Raw genomic sequence first — 20,114 nt, forward strand, 5'->3', positions numbered from 1 at the left:
AAACAAGAAGTGTGTTTCAATGACTCACCGTTTCTGATGGATTGTAGGAAAATGGACTCAAGAAGAAGTTTATCATTTGAAGTCAGTGCAGAGGAGATGCTGTGCAAGTACTTTGTGCTCATCTTCTCAAATGAAACTGCTTTAAATTCTCTGCAGGTGAAGCAGACGTGAAGGCTGGAGGTGTACGAGGAGGTAATGACTGAACTGACGGTGGTGAAAAGAGCCCCGGGCTGACAGCAGATTCTTGAGATAGTGTCAGAGAAAACGTTTGCTCCAGCTGTTTCACCTGTTTTCCTGTAAATATCGAGCTACTCTTTCAGTCCGTCAGCAGATTTATTATCTCCCAGGTTCACTTTGCTCTCTTGGCTTCCAGCTATGGTGGATTTATTCAGTTTTAAGATTCGGTTTAAGGTTCAGTTTTCTCATTTTGAGACAGTGATAAAGAAGGAGAAGCTGTTTAAAATGGAGAAGGCAAGGTTTGCACTTTAATAGGAAAAAAGAAGCTAATTTCAAATGTAGAAGTGAGTGGAAAATAAAAAAGAGAGAGAATTCAAATAACTGCCGCTTGATAAAAAATATATGAACACTTTGAAGTTTTGGAGAAAAAGACCAAATCATAAAAGTCCACACAGAAGGAGGCTGAAACACGTGGACTTAAAAACTGATAAACCAGAGGAAAAAAAGCCTTGTGGGCAAGATCACCAAACAAACACGCCCAGATTTGACTTATAACACCATTTCTTTATATTCATTTGTGCATTTCTGATGCTAGTCAAGCTGAATGTGCAGGACTTAAAGGTCTTTGGAAGCTCGGGCTTTGAATTATGTGCTTTAATCGATCAGGTGAAGGCCGAAATGACACTCAACCAACAATAAATCTTCAATCTCAGTATTTTTAGACCGTTTCCTCCTTGGAGCATTTTACATTCTGACCTTTCATGCTCCTGTCCAGGAAATCAGCATAATGTTTCAAAGGCCAGGAGCCAAACACAAATCTATCAAGTCCTTCAGGATTCACCAAGAAAAAAGAAACTGTGCTTTTTGGCGTGTGGTAGATCTCGCCGAGTAAACAAGAGGAGGAGCGTGACCCTCTTTCTTTCTTTGAAACATACAAGATTAAAGAGAAATCTAAAGTGCAAAACATTCTCAACTATCCATGTCTCAGAGAAAATCAGGCGTGAAGATATCTGAAAATTACTGGAATAGAACACAACCTTGAGATTCAGAAAGGAAAAAAAGAGACTGCAACCAAGAAAATGAGACTGTGTATTTTGTAAGAGTAAAATATAGAATCATGCAAAAAGTTCATCCATTCCTGCATTGCTGTTCAGGGTCGCGGGTGGCTGGAGCCTATCCCAGCTGTCATTGGGTGAGAGGTGGGGTACACCCTGGACTGGTCGCCATAGGAAGCAACAATGCAGCGAATTGTGCACTGCTTTTTCCTGAACAACTTTTTGCATGGGGGCTGCATGGTACTCTGGCGAGAGGTATGAACCAGGCTTTGAAGTACAGCATTTTTCCAGTCCAATGTGCAGGTTTAGCTCTTTAAATTCAGATTAAAAGATAACAATAATCTCTCTAGACATTTCTGTTTTGGACTTGGAGTTGAGTTGTTCAATCCTCCTGAAGAGCACCTGTTCATCTCTTTGTGGTGAGTCTCAGTTTCACTGTAAACTCGGGCATGGGGGAGCTGTGCCATTGACACTTGTGATTCCTGGACTATTGGGGATGCTGAATTTGAGCTGTGAGCTGAAAAAAAACAAGCAGGGTGCTCCCTCTTGTCCTTAGAGAGGAGAACACAGCGTCCATGATTTCTAAAACAAATGTCAGATTTTGATTTATCCGACCACAGGGCAGTTTTCCACCTCCCCTCAGTCCATAATTGACCTTTCAGATAATGTTTTTCTCCCTGCATGTTGGAGAACACCCTCATTCTAAAATCTAGATCCCTAAGTGCTCCGTCCCATCATAACCTTTAAAAAACAGACACAAAGTGGACATTAAAAACATAAAGTGTGTTTTAGTCACACTCACTATGCTGGTGCTGAGCTCCTCGTCTGTGATGTCCAGAGAGTCTCTGTGTCTGTTAAACCTCCAGCCTGTCCCGTCTTCACACGTCCCATCCCAGCGCTTCAGATGAGACACCTGACGAGTCTGAGACAAAAAGACGACCTCTCAGTCCCTCTATCTGAAACTCTGACACTTGATATCTTTTAAACAGTGAGTGTTTTTATCTACCAGAGTCTTATGTGTGGCGTACAGCTCCTGCAGGATCTGGTCCACGATGGAGTTGGTGAGATATGAAACGACTGACAGCTTCACTTCTCTGCAGGAGATTGAGTTAGCGGAACAGACGGGAAGAGGTTTGGTAAAAGTGAGAGGAAATCAATAAGCTGCTTATCACATTCAGACATATTACTGCAACACTTTCCTCCTCTTCATCGCTCTTACTCTAAGGCGCGGTGGATGTCCTGAGCTGCTCTCTCCATCAGAGCTGTCCTGATGGCTGAGCGAGGGATGGAGACGCGCTCGGAGACGGAGGAGAGTGGAGGAGTCAACCTCTCAGCTGCGGTGGAAGATAAAGGACAGAGCTCTCTGCACAGAGACACCATGGAGTCAACGATTACCTGCAGGAGAGACCGAGACCAGAAACATCAGAGACATCCTGGTCTGAAGAGGGTCAGGGTGTGAGTACAGACCTGTGGATCTACCTGGAGCTCCTTGTCTGCAGCTTTGGTGAGTTCACCTGCCAGAGAGTCGAGCCTCTGCCGCACCGGGCCATCCACGGAGAGCACATGAGCGAGCTCACACAGAGACGGGTACAGCTGGGAGGAAAACAAGCCATCATTTTAAAAACCTGTGTGGCAGGAGCACAAACAACACACTCACACATTTCCCATCACTCACAGCGCGAGAGTTCCTGGCCTCTTTTAGCACTTGTTTAGCAGCTTGAATCTCCTCCATCTCACCAGCACCTCGTAGCACACACACCTGCTGCTGGACTCGTACACATAGGCGCTCCATTACCTTGGAAACAGGCAGGCAGGGGAGTGTTAAAACACATAAACACACTAACATATGCAGAGGTGAGAGAACATGGAGGAGTGATACCTGCTCGGCCGTGCTCGTCACCAGGCCTTGGTGCAGCCGCAGAGCCTGACGCTGAGAGAAACGCTGCGTCTGGTTGTTCCTCACGAGAGCGCGCTGGATCTGAGCAGAAATAACACAGAGAGGGTTAAAAAATCCTGAACACCAAGCTTCGAAGAGGGTGGATGTATAGAGAAACAGGAGGAACTGTAGCAGCTGAAACAAAGACTTGGCTGTATTACTCTCAAAGCATCACATTTATCTTAAGACCGTGGTCATTTTCTTTTATATGTTGGTGCTGTGTAAGGGGTGTTAAGACTGATTTTGTCCGGTCAGAGCCACTCAAAAGGCCTCTGAATCAGAGATTGTAGATAATAAACATGTTTAATATTTGCGACTAAAAATCCTGTAGTGTGCGGGGCACTCCGAAGGAAGCCGAGTAGGTACAGTGTGTAAAGTCACATGTACCAGAGCAAAGCCAATCAAGACGTGAGCTGACTCAGCTGACTGACCCAAGAGGAAGTAGGAAATCTATCTGTAATACTTAAAGCAACTTTACTCACCACCAATTCACATTGTTATGCATACAGCCCACATTCCCACTGTCTCCACTAATTTTTTTCAAAATTGTTTTACTTTTTTGTGAGTTCATTTTGGAAAATTTCAGAGGCCGGAATGAACCACCATTGCTTTTTCCCATTTGTCCGTCATGTTTGTTTACACCAAGGTCCCGTTTTGCGATGCAGGAATTGGAATATTGAGTGTGAAGAAGCAGATACTCTGCTGAAGAAACGATTAGGAGTGCACACCACATTCCAAGATCAGAAGAGAGAGATCTTTTTCAATCTGTGTTTTGCAATCATCAAAGGTGTGGTCTCTAAATGTGAAGGATTTGATGGGTTTGAAGGATCCTGTAATGTGTGCCAGCCTTAAGTGTTCCCTGGCTAGATCATCTCTTAAAAACATCTCTTAAAAGTAGAAAGGGACTCTGCAGATTGTATAGAGTTAGGTAATTCATTCTACCATGTGTGAACAACAGAGGAGAGGAGTCTGGCTAGAGATTTAGAGCCGGGCTGGGGGCCTGTGGCCTGTTTCCTGCATGCCATTCCTCACTCTCGCCCTGTTTCCTACTCTATCCACTGACCTCCTTTAGCGAGTCAAAGGCATGAAAAAGACCCATAAGATTAACTTAAAACAAATCAAAACAAAAGGAAACTGCAGTTCCCCCAGTGTCCACTTGAGTCTGGCTGCAGAAATAACCAGAAACGACTTAGACTTATTCAAAAAGCAGATCTTAAGAGAAGAAATAAATGTGTTTACAGCCTGTTTCTAAACAAACGTTTTAATTGGAATAGTTTATTTCTCTATCAGCTCACGCTGTACAGGCAGGGTGAGATTTTTTTGATAATTTATTATTTTTGAAGTTATATTTTTTTCACAAAGTCAAACTTATGAGTTTTGTCCTTATGAGTGCATGGCTGATTTGACACACAGGTGAGATTCCTGTAGCTGTCTGCAAAGGGGCTAAAGGCCCACAATTGAAGGGTCACAATTAGGGATGCACGATATTGGATTTTTGCCGATATCCGATATGCCGATATATCGAAACCCCTTTTGGCCGATAATGATAATCACAAGTTTGTTTGTTTTTTTCACTGTAAAGAAAGCTAAGTCTATCCTGTACTGGAATTTATATGTTACTCTTATTGACGGTCCTATTTGTTTAAGAAACAAACATAAAACAAGACAAAAAACATTTGATTTTACCATAAATAAGAAATGTATTAATTTTTCAAACTCAAGACATTCAGTATTGAAATACAGAAAAATAATTTCTTTAGATCACATGAACTTTAAATGTACAATGCATTTTTAAACATAACCAAGTTGCATTTGATTATTTTAGAGCTACTGTAACAACCTGGTGACAGACACAGAGCTCTGCAGTGCAAATAAATGAAGTGCTACATTTTATTTAAGGAGACTATTTTTCAGATGGAAAATAATAATAATCCTAACTGAATAGCACCTTATCGGCTGTGCCTATCGGCAGAAATTTTCATATCTGCCGATACCGATAAACATGTTTTTAAGCTTTTATCAGCCGATACCGATATTGTGCTGATAATATCGTGCATCCCTAGTCACAATCAGCGCCCCAGGTCTGACCAGCTGAGTGGTTTGCCTGGGACAAGGTGACTCCTTTTATCCTTACACTTAGACATTGTTTTCCTTAAAGCTCTTTCCAAGTTTTCCTCCTTCTTTGACTGTGTCATTTTTTTGCTCCTGGTTTTTGCCGACTGAGCTTGGAGTTCACGGCCTCTGGAGGAAGACAGGGTTAGCCAGTGTGTGAATTATAGCTAACAATGGTCGAATGAAGAGACTATGTCAGGGGAAATAAAGACATTAAATGATGAACAAACTTAATATAAGACTCAAATACCACATTTAATAAAATGTATACAAGCTGTTCCTGTCAGGGAAATTTCCTGTGATGCACTGAGGGAGTTTTTCTATCTTTAAACACATGTGGAGGTGTTCCTGAGAGATTTTTGACGTGATCAAAGGCTGCGAGGATGCGACAGAGCAGCATGACTTCATGTCTGATAACTTAAGAGTGAGAGTGAGAGCTCAGACAGAGATTTCTCTAAATTCAAAACTGGCGTATCTTTTTATGTCACATAACTTTTTATCTTATCCATGCTGGGTGTGTTTCTATTAATTTGGTAAACTCACTCTAATCTTTGTTTGCTCTTGTAGTCATATATTATATGATTACTGAGTCTTGACCCTCATGATTTTAGTTTCTTCATTCATCTGACGTATGCTGAGACTAAACAGATCAAAGTTTGCTTTTTGTGTCTCATACTTTATAAAATTTTGATGCAGATGCAAACAGAAGAGTCTTTAGATGTTGGACAGCATGATCAAGAGGTTCTGTTGCTTTCATCAAATCTCAGAGATTCAAGTTTTATTTCTGGGTGATGATTTCATTGATGCCCACCTTTGTCAGCGCCTGCTCCGTCCTCTCGGGGGCGCTGCGGTACGCCTGGCTGATGTCGCTCAGAGGCAGAGGCATGTACTGCAAGGTGAAATTACTGCGAGGGGAAACAGAGAGAGTTATTGGAGGAGACAGTGACGGACTGATGAGAGGAGATAAAGTGGGTTAGATTCAGGGTTAGATAAGGTTAACATCCCCGATGGACCCAGCTCATCCCGAAATATCCTCCAACGCCACGCAACCACTGAGTAATACTTTGATCTCTGCAACCATGTCATCCCCGGCCTGGAGGAAACTCTGGACCATTTCTGATAGCAGAGTCAAAAGCAACAATTTTCTCAGCTTACGTTTCAAGTTTCAAATTTCAAATCTTTAAATGAGTTAAAATAGAAGGTTAATCTATCACGCTTTTAACTTTTGCAGCAAACACAGGAGATGTCTTTCTATTTTTTGCAGGCGTGTATTTCCAAACTCGATGTTTTGATGTTGCTCTTACTGTTCGAGAGCCCGCGCCACATCTAGAAATCCAGCTGCGGAGGTGTTGTTACGATCCCATGTCACACTCCTTCAGGGGAAAGACAGAAGAAATGTAAACCTCCCAAAGAAGCACGAGTTGCTGAGCAGGAATTACAGATTCCCCTCACTCTCCCAGTGTTTCTCCTCTGACCTGAGTGTAGTGTTGATCTGCAGCGCTTTGCTCAGCATCTTGGCTCCGATGTCGTCCATGTTGTTCCCGCTCAGGTCCACCTTCCTCAGGCAGGTGTTGCTGCCGAGGGCGTTGACCAGCACGGTGCCCCGAGAGCGCAGGCGGGACTCAGACAGAGAGAGAGACTGCAGGGCCTGAGGAGGAGGAGGAGGAGGTGACAGAGGAGTCAGTGAGGGCTGTAAAATAAATAAATAAAGTCGAGAAAATCGAGCGTGGTAAGAGAAGAGGAGCCTGGGGAGCCGAGTGATGTGACTTTACATGCTGTTTGTATGAATTATTTACAGAAAGTGTGCTGTGATACAGACTCTGTGCCTGCGAGGGAAACACAGAACAGTAATATTTAATGAAACAGCGACACGCTGATAGGATGCAAAAATATAAAGTGTGAGGAAAATGAGGTTTTTGTCTCACATTTGACGCGACTTTCATTTGAGTCTTAAAGGAAATAAATAAATGAAAACTCGCCCTGGGTGACTTCACAGGATTATCATTCACATAATTCTGTTTAAGTCAAATAAAAACTGAAACCTCTGCAGCTTGAATTCATTTTGCAGCAGAAAGTAAAAAGCTGGGATGCTGGCTCCAGGATTCTAGCGTTAGCTGGTTAGCGGACAAACAAAATGAGTTGTGGTAGACGTGGAGCAACGATGTTGATCTCTTTGATCAGTCTGCCGAATCTACAAGAAGATATTTGACATAAAGCCATCCTTAGAGATCATGAAATCCTTTTTATGTAAAGTTAAGACTTTCATCAGCAGTGAGGAGGTTCATGTATGCTCAGAGAGCCAAATCCTGTAGGTTTGTTGCTTAATGATGCTTGTAAAGATACAAACTAAAATGGGAACAAAATGTTTTTCTAGTCCAATGCTTCCAAGACTGTCCATACACCAGATAATTTGAGGTCAGATTTGGGGTATAATTTCGGGGGGCTGATTCAGGACTTGTCATCACTGATAGTGTCCACGTAATCCTGAAATGTTCGGATTTGATGGCCCTCATTTATCAGTCTTGCGCATGGTATGGCTCAGATTTTGGTGTAAAAACAAGTGTATGGCAATGTTCACGTGGGATTAGGCCTGGGCAATAAAATGATACAGAAAAAGTTTGTGAAATAACTTTTCCTAAATATAAATATGAAAAGACATATTATTAGCCAATCATATGCGCCGCATATGTGCGCCGTACCGAGACAAACCGAGCCGGTCTGCTTGGTGGAAACGCGGCTTTAGAGTCCCAATAACATTATCAATTTCCATTCAGATCTAGGAACGTGGAAAGATTGCCATCTAAAATATGTGTCAGCCCTGAAAGAAGCAGCAGCCAGACTCCAGTCTGAACCTGAACCCTTCACAGACTGAGGCAGGAGTGGAGTTCTTACCAGGTCTGCGTCAGTCCGCGGATAGCTGACAGAGGAATAGACCAACCTGCACCGTGTTCGATGTAGATGAAAAAACATTCTTAATACACAGGATTGGACAAACTGATTAACCCTGAAAACTACATTTTATCATCTTATGTGTGGTCATTTTGTAGGCTGGCCTTGAAGTGCATCTCTTGTGCGCATTTACTCACAGGTGTACCTGAGTGTTATGGTTGTTTTGAACTGATTGGTTGTGAGATCATGTAGATTATCGTCTATTATTATAATTATTATGAAATAGTCCACCTTTCCACATTGTTAGGAAAAAAAAATCTAGATCATGTAATCCTGCCAATTAAAAAAACATACTTTAAGTTTGATCCAGTATCCTCTGAATGTTTTCTTCAGACTTTATTATGAATGTGAGAGTGTATGAATCACTGATAACAACCTCTTTATTTTTTAAAGTAAATGGAAAAGGAAACACACATTTGTTATACCGAGAAATCAGCTGACAGCTAGCTCTGCTCTTTGATAAGCAATGTATTTTATAGATAAGCAGAAGAAGAAAGAAATGTTACACACATTCTTGGTGTCATACCTAATTAGGTGTCTAAATATTTCTCTGTGAACCTCTGTTAGTCTGTCTGAAAATGCTCTGCACTCACATGATTTAATAATTCTCCTCCACAGATGGATTTCCCTCGCTGCTCTGCGCTTCCCCCTGACATGAAAACTGCGTACGCCTATTTTTCAGTCGTGAGGGCCAATAAGACTATTTTACTGCTCCAGAATCAAAGATATTAAACATATTCAGTATTTATGAGGAGTCCAGGGTTGGACAGCTTGAATATAGCCAATGAGAGGAGCAGGCTGGGAAATGTCATCATCCAGATGTCACAGCTCACGAGCAAGGCCACAAACTAGTGCTGTCAGGTGATTAAAAAAAGTAATCTAATTAATTACAGGATTTATAATTAATTAATCTAATTAATCACATTTTAATCTCATATCTGCTTGAGGTCCCAAAATAAAGAATTCGAATTCCAGGACATTAAAATTACATTAAAAGACACTAAAAAAAAATTTAAAAATAAGGTGGGAATGTATACAACACATTTTTAGGTACCCTGATGCATAAGGAACACATAAAAAAGTTATGGTTCTATCTTTACAAAATCTACTCAGTCCTGCACCTAAGATAAGCTGATTTGATTTTTAGGACGGTTTTTGCTTCTGTCACATTTTTACTCGATATGAACTTCTTTACTTCTATGGGGTCAGGAGAACCAGGGCTACAGGCTAAAAACTGTGAGGAACTATGTACAAAACACTTAATTCAAGTCTTGGATGAAAGAAGAGTGAAGTATTTTCAGTTTTACATGCTCTGAACACACAAACTGTTGCTGATTGGTGCAGAGCAGCCCCAAGCTGAAAACACCAGGAAGATGGGAGGAACTTTTCAAAGAATTCTTTAGATTTAAATACAGGATATATATCGATCATTCAGGGCTGCTTTAATGCAGTAAAGAGTGTAGAATTATCTGTTTTTTACAGAATTGAGCTAGAGCAAACGCTTGATTTTCTGCAGATTTTCAAAAAAGGACGTGTGAATAAACGCGATGTGGACGGCAGTCACAAATCACTCTCACTTCCCTCCCTCCGGTTTAAAGCATGTTGCTGACGTCAAGTGTGATACATTCAGGGACTGTCGGAAATTTAAAAATCTGACGAGAACACCTCTTTTTCCAAGTAGGACACACGGTTTGTAAATGCCAGACATTTAAAAATAAGTGTGTCTTTGAACGCCCCGCAGGTTTGGGATCCAGATTAATCTGTGTTAATTTTTATAATGCGTTAATTTGCGGTGTAATTAATTAATCTAATTAACGCGTTAAAATGACAGCCCTACCGCAAACGTAAACGAACCGTACTCAAAGCTACAACGAAAACTGAAGAAAGGAGAAAAACAAGCTTCTATGAGATCTTCTGTCTGTGGGGTTGCTGTCTCAAACATCAAGTTCGTGGTGTAGTGGTGTTATGGTAACATTTAGTGTGTTTTCAGAGGAGCGTCATGTTGGTAATCAATCTGAACTGACTGTGCGAGCCTGGCTTTGGATGTTTGGGGCAGATGAGCACATTCCTCAGATTTGATTCCACTCACTAAAAAACAGGAGGGTTACAAACTCGTGAGTCAGTGCATGATGAGAGGGGCTTTCATCACTCTGCAGAAAGTTTAAGGTTGTTGAGATTTAGGGGACATGAAGCATTTTTAAATACTGCTCACATAAAGTGTATTTCTGCTGCGGAGGAATCAGCGAGCCTTTGAACTCTGCTCATAAAAAGTAGGTTATCTCAGAGTTTGAAGTGTTGAGAAACACTCTGAACATGTTTCTGTGTGCATAAAAAACGCTTTTTTCCTTTGAACAACATGATCATAATCATTTTGGTTGATTATTTTAATAACCTGATACTCTTTCCTTTTTTAAGCATCAAAGCGAAAAGTGTGATTTTGTCCGTGTTGGATCTCTTCCCTTTTTGTCTGGTTTTCGACGATGCAGATTTGGAGCCTGCAAACTGCTCAGGTGTAATCTCAAAGTGTGTTTTCGTGTGCTTTGTTTTCACTCACACACTCCTCCTCCTGTATGAGCTGAACGAGCTTCTGCAGGACTTCATCCAGAACCCTGCAGACACAAACAGAGACAGAGAGGACAAGCCCGATGAGCCCGATGAGCTGGAGCGAGTCATTTCCTGCTGCCAGCCAGGAGCAGCGGAAGTATGATCACACGCACGTATTCACAAGCTGGCACACACACACACACGCACACACACTCAAACACACATAAATAACTGCAGTAAAGCGTGACTTGGAGCACCAGCAGCACCTGTTTTTGATGTTGAAATTCTTGCCCAGATGAAGGTGTTTGAGCGATGGATGTCTGGAGAGTGCCGGCAGGACTGTGAGCAGGTCTGCATCCAGCCCTGTCAACATACACAACACACACACAAATATACACATATATACACACACAAGTGTACAGATATATATAACACAGCTGGGTCCATTAACTGGGCCCCGGCCCGCCTGAGGACAGGAAGTGGAGGTCACAGCGGGATGGGGTAAAGCCTACCGTTGTCGGAGATGTCGAGCGTGCCGACGGAGGAGACTCTGGGGAAGAGTTCCTGGATCACAGCAGCTCCTGCAGACCTCAGCTGGAGACACAGACGGAGAGGGAGAAAGAGGGAAAGAAAAAACAACATCACGCTCAGGAGTGAATCTGAGTCATTTTAGGTTCAGTCTTTGGGGATTTGTTCTATTTTCCACAGGAAGCCAGGCTTATTGAAGCTTTCTTTGTGTCTCTGTGAGAAGACTAGAGCTTTGTGAGCTCTGTTGCAGCTCTGCTCAGTGTTAGCTTAGCATTTATTCCTCAGAGGAGTTAGCAAATAAATACAATTACAAGATGGAAAGATGCCAGGAAGCTTTGACAGGACCTTATCGGAAGTTTGATATCATGAGCCAGCAAATGAGTCAGCGTACTGAAGCATTGTTCCTGTAAAACTCTAAGGGATTGAGCTCTTTTTCAGCTCACTTTTTAAGATAATAATATTAGATTTCTCTACATTGAATTAGTAAAACTAAAAGCTAAAAGGACTGATTTTGAAGTTAGAAGAAATTTTGAAAGTAATGATGACACAATAGGACACCTATAACCCTTTTTCCCCCAGGCAGTTCAGTTTGGTTTGTCTACTGACTAATCCTGGGACAGATCCCCAAATAACCAAGACAAACCATCCCACTTTTTGGTACCCTTCTGCTGAGGTGCCAGACAAGCCGGTCCAACCCCAATAGGTGGAGCTAGAAACTCTGCAGACTGTTGATTGGTTGAAAGAATCATTACTTACCGTGCAACAGGGACTGTATTTTCAGCCACTGTCGCACAGAAACAAAGCTTGACTGCGCTTTGCAACAAAGAGTCACATGGAAATCACAAAAAAGACAAATTGATGGATGTCTTCCATCGTTGCTCTTTGTTGACTGTGTCACGTTTTTCTTTGTTAGATTTATTAGCGAGGTGCACTGTGTTGCGTTGCTATGGTGTCATGCATAACCTATTACATAACTGATGCAGTCATCGACATCATGGAAACGCAAACAGATTCAGGCCTTACAGATCTAACCCGTACCAAACTGTACTGGACTGCTTGTGATACTAGGCTTTTGTGAACTAGAGTTAACAGAGGTAAGAGTGACTCAATGCACAAAAGGAAAAAGTGGAGAAACTTCACAGCTAACTTGACAGCAGCGGAGATCCAAGAGATCCAGTGTCAATGGGATTTCGAAGTAGCTCGATACTTCAGGAAAAAAAATTACTCCTAAAAACAGGAGGAAAAAATTACCACGAAAACCAGAAAAAATTATAACAAAAAACAAACCAATAAAAAAATATTAATCAGGAAAACAAAATCAGTTACCACAAAAACAAACAAACCGAAGAATAAATTACTCTGAAAAACCTGAGTTGTTTTTCTTTTTTTTAAGTGAATGCAATATGCTTCCGTAAATCACTTCCTGACTCTACCTGCCGACATATTTTACAGTCCCCAGAAAAAATTCTCAAGAATGGCAGCTGTCAATCATCATAAAACCTTGTTTTTAACCTCTTATAGCTACCGAACACAAGGTTTCCCGAAAAAAGAGGACCTGAATACAAGGCAGCCAAATGGTATCTTCAAATCACCACAACAATCGGATGTGAGAAACATTTCTATGAGGGGTATTAAGTTTTTAAAGTTTGACCACAGCCCATCTGGAATGACTGGAGAGTCAGATTTTTTTTACTTATACTGAAGCCGGTCACCAGGGGGAGCAGTTTTTGTGGTGACCTCACTTCAAGCTAAGCAAGACGAGGTCCATATTCTATACAGTCTATGGCTGTGACGCATAAATTCAGTATAGGGAAAGATCAAGCAGGACAGGAACTAAAAACACCCAGTGACTTTCAAAATAAAGCAAACTGTGTCAAAACCAGTTTGTATTTAGCTTGACTATGACGATAAAAGGACATCATGAGGTTTAACAACCTAGCATTAATGAAAAGAGGCTTATGAAGACAGTTGTCAAATGCGGTCACAACAGAACAGACGTATCTGGTGTATTTGAGGCTTTACGCTCACATACGTCTGCAGTCTCCCCACCCAGAGCTCACTGCATCACTGAACGCTGCTGCTCTTTGTACTTCGTTCAGCGTATACAACTTCAATCTGAAAACCAGAAAAGATGAATGAAAGTGTGTCTTCAAATGAAGTGTTCTGCTCTCACCGGATTTATTTCACAATGACTCAACCTGTAGTCCACACCATGTGTTTACCTTATCAAAATACTCTGTGTTTGCTGCTAAAAGGGAAGACTGAGCTGAGATAAACTACACACATAACTGTTTCCAAACCATCATGTTCAAACTGTGGTGCTTCAGTTTATCTCAAAATGAATTAAAAATTTGCAGAATGACTGGTACAACTAGCTGGCAAGGGTCAAGTTCACTCACATCCTAGAAGCAAACAGCTGATCAATGAGCTGCAGGCAGGGAAACAAAAATGTGATGCATCCAAAAATAGTGCAGAAATAAATGAGCAAGCTGCAGCAAAATAAATTGCTGGAAGATTTTTGGATGTAGTTACAATGATGTGACTGGCTTGGATTTGACTTCCTTAAGATGTGGTAGAGCTGACCCCATCCACAGAGGATGATAGCCTGGCTTCAGTTCTGGTTCTCTGGACAGTTTCTAAACAGAGGGACTGAGCTGAGCGGATCCTATGTGTGCAATACACTTCATATTGACAAATACATCATACAACTATTCTCTAAAAAAACAAACTGTCCCTGTTTATTCAGCTCTGTGCTGAAACAAGAAAATGCTAATTCACAAATGCACAATACCTCATCAAGTAGTCCAGCATTAAGTAACACACAGCTGCTGCAGAGTAAAAAAAAGTTGCCTTAAAGAGGGGGTAATTTTCTTTTTAGGCTTTATACTGTCTTCCTAGTACCTCTATAGAAGCTTTACATGACTGACAGCTAAAAAAAAAATCCCTGTTTTTGTCTCACTGGTGTCAGAGAACTCTTATTTCAGCCTCTGTCCGTAACACATTGTTTTCGCCGCTGTCTCTTTAAGACTCCTCGCTCCACAAACCCCCTTCCCTCTGACTGGCCAGCCCTTTAGAGGCCTTTCAGGGGCGGGGCTATGGGCTGACCCCTTTTGAAGATAGTATGCTTTTTTAGAATGGACTGTGACAGGAAATTCAGGAAATAGAGAGAAGGGGTAGACTGGCTGCAAATGGCCGTAGCTGAGAGTCAAGCTGGTGACTTGTGTGATGAGGACTTTAGCCCCTAGGTATGGGATGCACACCTAAATCTAAGGACGAACAGCGCCCATGCACAATGAAAACATAAACTTCAACATTTTATCAAGAGTCACAGATAAAACTAACAAAGACCAGAGGCTGGAGCAAAATTAAACTGAAGCCATCACAACAAATGCTGCATTATTTCTTTAATACTGAGCTGTGATCAGATCAGCTTTTTGATTTATGTTTTATTTCCTTATTATTCAATTTAAACTGCATCTGTTTTCTTATACAACTGATGCTCTCTGGGCTTGTATCTTTTATTCTGAAGGATAAAGACTCATAACCTTAAAAAGCCTGCAAGTTAAACCTGTGAGAAAAACTCTGAGTATGGAATCCAAACTTCTAAATTGCACATTTGGCCTTGACTCCACACAAAGTGTATATTCACTGTGTTTGAATGTGTGGAGACTTTGTGTGCTGAATAGCTTTGCGGCTCATTCACGGCAGCAGAAAAAAAACATTTTTCCAAAAGCTCACAATGTCAGTTTTTAAAGAGTATCACCCACAGGTTTACAAAAGGTAAAATAACACAGTTCTGAATTCATCTCTGATCAGCATTACTTTACCTTGACAACAGCATTTAGAGCTCAATGCTAACGCTCAGCCAGGTTTGTTTCAGGTTTCAGGAACTTTATTTCAGCCCAGAAAAGGTCTTAACCTATGTGCTTTGAGTGTCTCTGTAGATTAAATCGATTGGTCACTGGCCAAATTCTCCTGTCTTCTCATACCTTCTTTCTTTCTTTCGCTTGGAGAACAATTTGTTGTTAGTATTAAGTTGGCCTCTTGTAAGATTGTCTGAACAAATATTTGTCAGACATAACGTCTCCTCCTCTCCCTGTGTGCTTCCATGGCTCATTTTGTTTCGGCACTGGCTTTTCTTTTCCAGAAGTCATGACACAGGGTATATGCTGAAATCCTCAGGTTAAAGACTTTTTAAAAAACCTTTCAAAAAGTTTTAAGACCTTATCGCGACTTTAAGCTGTTGACAGTTGTAGTTTGCATTTTAACATAAATTAGGTAAGCTGAGAAGGAATAAAGCTTAAAAGAATAAATTAAACAAAAGGCAGATTAATTGACATTCCCATTACCACAACAGGTAACAGCTGTTATTTAAGGCCAACTTGCAGAAAAAGAACAAGAATTTATTTCATCATTGTTAAAATCTAGGACATGTGCTTAAAATTGTGTTATTTGCTTTCTATCAGCGTTACATACAGACGGCTACTAAACTACTGTACGAACTGAGTTTGTTGTCACATTAGCCTAAGAATACGTTGGGCTGCTAGCGCTACACATAGCCCGTGCCTCACAATAATACAACTTTGCTTGTTGTCACATCAAAAACAACAGCACTACGTAACTGTATTGATACATACCTTACCTCATCGTGTTATATCCAGTAAAAAGGTGATTTGAACAAAGAAAATTTGTTCCAAAACAACTGAGATCAGGGGAAGCTGGGGGAAGCTTTCTCTAAATCATAAGAATCCAAGATCCCAGGTCCTCAAAAGTTTGAGAAATTTTCTCAGGAGGCTTGAGAAACTCTAATGATCTAGAGTGAAATATTTTGAGATGCTAAGGCTTTTTCCAGATCCTCATGCTGGTCTGTGATGAGTGTGACGAGCAGAATGATCGTCCAATCACCAGGTGTGGTTATTTTTGAAGGTTCAGATCCTGAAAATATTCTCAAACCAGATGGACTGTTTTCGTAGCAGCTATATAGAACTGTCTGTCTGGCGTGTCAGGTTAGTTTTTAACAGTCGCAAAGAGGGAAATAAATATTCATGGATACGTTTGGAGTCAAAGCCTGAATACCAAAAAAATGTAATACCTCATAACATCATAATTAAGACTTTTTAATACTTTTTTAGGGGCCTTTATTTTCCCATGACTGATTTATCAACTTTTAATACTTTTTAAGACCCCGCGGACACCCTGTGACATAATTTCCTGTCATTGGTAGAAAGGTCCAAAGCTTTCAAAATAATGCTTTCACACTGGGCATGAACCAGACTGTGGTTCCTTCTGATCTGGTCCGATACAACTTCTTTTGGTCGGACCAAGGTCTGGCTGTTTGGTTTGTGCCAGGGTTCGTGGGTGGTTTTAAGTCTGGTTTTCAAAGTCTGGACCAAACGATGTAAGTGTGAAAACCCAGATTCCACTTTTAATGAAGGCTAGATTCAAGTGTGGAAAGTGGGGAGTATCGACCAATCAGGTGTCAGCAGGAAGAACAGTCTGTATGGAGAGCAACAGCAGGAGTTCTAGAACTCTGAGATCAAAGACAGAATTCTGTCTTTGATCTCAGATCTCTGAGCCGAATGTGAAAATCCAGAAAGAGAAAGGTACCGATGCAGTGTGGCTGACTACACCAGTACCCCGGTGAGGTTCACTGTCACCTCTAGAGGCACATTGTTCTGTAGCTGATGGGACACAAGGTTGGTGTAAATGCAGCATAGGACAGTCCCAAATGGTGTGTATGACGTAAAAATGAAAGGACTATCCCTTTAACTGGAGCCTCTGTTGCTGATGTAGAGATGAATGGTTACCTCACAGCTGCTGATGTCCAGGTGCAGGTCGTTGATGTGAGGGTTGGAGGTTAGCCCTGTCAGCAGAGCCCTGTGGCGACACACAGAACAAAAGTGAGCGAACAAGTGTATCCATATGCTTTAAATCTGCTCTCATTGGAGAGGAGAGAGGATGAAAGAGGGCAGATTGCGATGCTAATAACAGTCGACATGGTGAGCACCTCAGAACATCAGGGGGCAGCTTCATAGAGGCCAGGCTGACATAAGTGAGGCTGAAGGCCGAGCTGAAGAACTGACGGAACAGCGGCAGCGTGTCCTTCACTTTCCTACCACACACACACACACACACACACACACACACACACACACACACACACACACACACACACACGCACATAAAAGATGAAAGAGAGCAGAGGTTCTTGGACTAATCTGCAAAACAAATTTGCTTTGTCAAATTAAGAATTTGTCAGTTATACGCAGCTCAGGAGTTTAACTCAAACCTTTGACCCACATTCATTAAAACAGCAGCGCAAGTACCAGAAAGCCGAGTCTGAAACAAGTTTAATAACAGCAGGAGTTCATCAGTATTTTAATATGCTGGCTCTTTGTTATTGTCTAAGACATATTTACAGAGGCAGGTTTTAAGGACTTTAATTTAAGATGAATAAAATATGTTGATAATTAGATAAGTGTCTCTTTGTATGACATTACTGGCTAAAATCCAGTTTAAACTGCTTTTAATGACTAAAACGATCTGCCAATGAGGAGAAGAATTGCTTGTTCTGTATCCTGAACTTGGACATTAATATTGACTTATTGTAGATAACAAAGGCAGAGTTCTTATTAATTTAAAGAACAGCAGGTCTTAGTTTTTTTTCCTCTTAATTTCCTTATATAAGTGAATATGCTGACATTAAAGTCAATTAATTTTTCTCAGAAGTAAGACAGAAAACCTTGCTTAGTTTTGAGTTTTTGCAGAGTAGTTCAGCGTTAGACATCTTTTTTAATCCTATGGTAATGAGGTCTCAACTCTACTCTTTTTCTTCAAAGACTGCTCGCAGTGTTGCACTATGTTGGAAGTTAAACTCATTTGGACTGTGAACTTTGCATATTTGTTTGGTTGTTGAACACTGTGAGATTCATTACCCAAACAAATGTGCAGAAAAAAAATCTTTAAATGTAATATAAAACTTACTGACTCACAATGCTGACCTCAGGGTTTAACCTTAACTGGCCTCTTGGGGTATGGTTAAACCCAAGCGGCAACCCATGGCCTTTCTGCCTCATGCTTACTTAAACTCAGCTAGGTTATGTATAGCTTCTTCAATATCGCCAACTACAGGCTTCAAAACTCCATATCAGAACCAAATGGGTGACATCACAGACACTACACAATATATAACATAGCCTCTGACTTGTTATATAAACTGCTTTTTCCTTTCAGAGTCTTTGGGGCTGGGGCTTATCCCATCTGTCTTTGGGCGGAAGGCAGGGTACACCCTGAACGGGCAATTAGTATTTCACAGGGCTAAACCATGATTTACTGTGTCGAAGTGGAAAAGAATAAAAAAAATAAGCTGTTGGCTGGTTTAGCATTCCTGTTATATCATTGAGACTGAGGCCATGTCCACATGCAGCAGGATATTTTCAAAAACAAGCACCCCTCCATACGTTTTTAAAATACTTTCATCCACACGCAGCGGGCAACTCCATCGGTGAGTGCATCTCAAAAACCCATAATGTTCAGCGTTTTTCCAACACAAAACCCGTGCCACCCAATCACAATGAGCCCTGTCATTCAGCTATGGCGTTTGTGAACTGAAAACTCAGTCTACCTGCGTCTACACAAAACCAGAGTTTCCCAAAATCTTTACCTTGGCCGGAGTTTCAGAAAGCATCATTTTCAATGATGTAAAACTGCAGTTTCATGTGGACGACAGGCCTGAACATATAAAAATATATGCAGTTTCCCAAATACCCGGCTACATGTGGACATGGCCTGAATGTCTTTGCTAACTGTATCGGAAGGTGTCCCTCATGGTCCCATTTTGGGACCACTGACTTTTTCCATACATGTTAGAAAGCACTGTGGCAATTTTTATGAATACTTTATGGTTATTCAGATTATATCAAATAAATTAGTGAAATCAACTGAGTTGCCACTGATTGTTTGGGTGGTAAGCATCCTTGCGTAGCTTTAAAAAGTACTGTCCTCTGCAGTATTTCTGTTAGCAAAATGCACAAGCTGTAACTGGCTCCATTTGTTTGTTTGTTTGCTTGTACAGTTTGTGTTCATGCTGCTCTCTTTTCCCAGCCAACCTTCAAACAAAGATTTGAAGCAAAACGAGGCTTTCAGTGAGTGTTTTTTTTTTTTGTTGTTGATGTAGGATGTGTATGCCGTTTATATTCTGAGATCTAAAGGAAGCATCAGAGAAAGAGAGGATAGGTTACAGAGGAGAGTGGGATGAGATTGGCCACACATAATGTTGATACGCTGGGTAAATATGAGCAGAGAATAAAAAGCAGAGTGAACAGCGCTCTGGAGGAAGAGGAGGGGAGCGTGTCGGGTCAAATGGAAGATAACTCTGCTTAAATATTCATGAGTCTTATCTATGCAGACTGAGTTCTGGTTTTAAACGGCAGTAGACACACCCACAGAGAGGAAACACAAAGATTCCCACTAAGCTCATTTCTCAGCTCCCATTAAGCCAAAGATGGAGGTCATGAGGAAATGAAAGGAGAGGAGAAAGAGGGGTGGTGTGGGGTCTCTAAGGTGAAATGAGGATGCTGTTTCCACAGATTTGGACGTGCTGCTGTCTTTAATGTGCTGGTAATCTTAAAGTTATGACTAACCTGTGGGAGAAGGAATTTTTGGAAAGATTCAGAAAGGAAAGATCAGCGCAACACCCCCTCAGAAGAGCCCCAAATAGCTGCGTGAGACACAGGGCGGAGAAGGTTAATCTGAGCAGAGAGAAAGGCATTTGGTTTGAGCGCAACACAAAACATTTGATGGTGTTGGCTTGT

General features: G+C 41.3%; 1 protein-coding gene across 2 annotated transcripts in view; it reads right to left on the reverse strand.

Moving 5' to 3' along the window:
• LOC141789678 (capping protein, Arp2/3 and myosin-I linker protein 3-like) overlaps window positions 1–20,114 on the reverse strand; it is a 61,853-nt gene that overhangs the window by 13,556 nt on the left and 28,183 nt on the right. For both annotated transcript variants that reach the window (XM_074669216.1, XM_074669215.1), the window contains exons 15-29: window positions 19,944–20,020; window positions 17,309–17,413; window positions 17,109–17,178; window positions 11,286–11,367; window positions 11,040–11,136; window positions 10,784–10,838; window positions 6,756–6,928; window positions 6,585–6,653; window positions 6,092–6,185; window positions 3,112–3,210; window positions 2,908–3,027; window positions 2,712–2,825; window positions 2,452–2,627; window positions 2,239–2,326; window positions 2,035–2,154 (exon numbers count right to left, since the gene is read on the reverse strand). In XM_074669216.1, the coding sequence (XP_074525317.1) occupies window positions 2,035–2,154; window positions 2,239–2,326; window positions 2,452–2,627; window positions 2,712–2,825; window positions 2,908–3,027; window positions 3,112–3,210; window positions 6,092–6,185; window positions 6,585–6,653; window positions 6,756–6,928; window positions 10,784–10,838; window positions 11,040–11,136; window positions 11,286–11,367; window positions 17,109–17,178; window positions 17,309–17,413; window positions 19,944–20,020 (1,539 nt within the window). The remainder of the gene's footprint in view (window positions 1–2,034; window positions 2,155–2,238; window positions 2,327–2,451; window positions 2,628–2,711; window positions 2,826–2,907; window positions 3,028–3,111; window positions 3,211–6,091; window positions 6,186–6,584; window positions 6,654–6,755; window positions 6,929–10,783; window positions 10,839–11,039; window positions 11,137–11,285; window positions 11,368–17,108; window positions 17,179–17,308; window positions 17,414–19,943; window positions 20,021–20,114) is intronic.

The sequence above is a fragment of the Halichoeres trimaculatus genome, unplaced genomic scaffold (assembly GCF_033239565.1).
Source record: "Halichoeres trimaculatus isolate MK-OKI-2021-1 unplaced genomic scaffold, fHalTri1.1 fHalTri1_scaffold_4, whole genome shotgun sequence".
Classification (NCBI taxonomy): domain Eukaryota; kingdom Metazoa; phylum Chordata; class Actinopteri; order Labriformes; family Labridae; genus Halichoeres; species Halichoeres trimaculatus.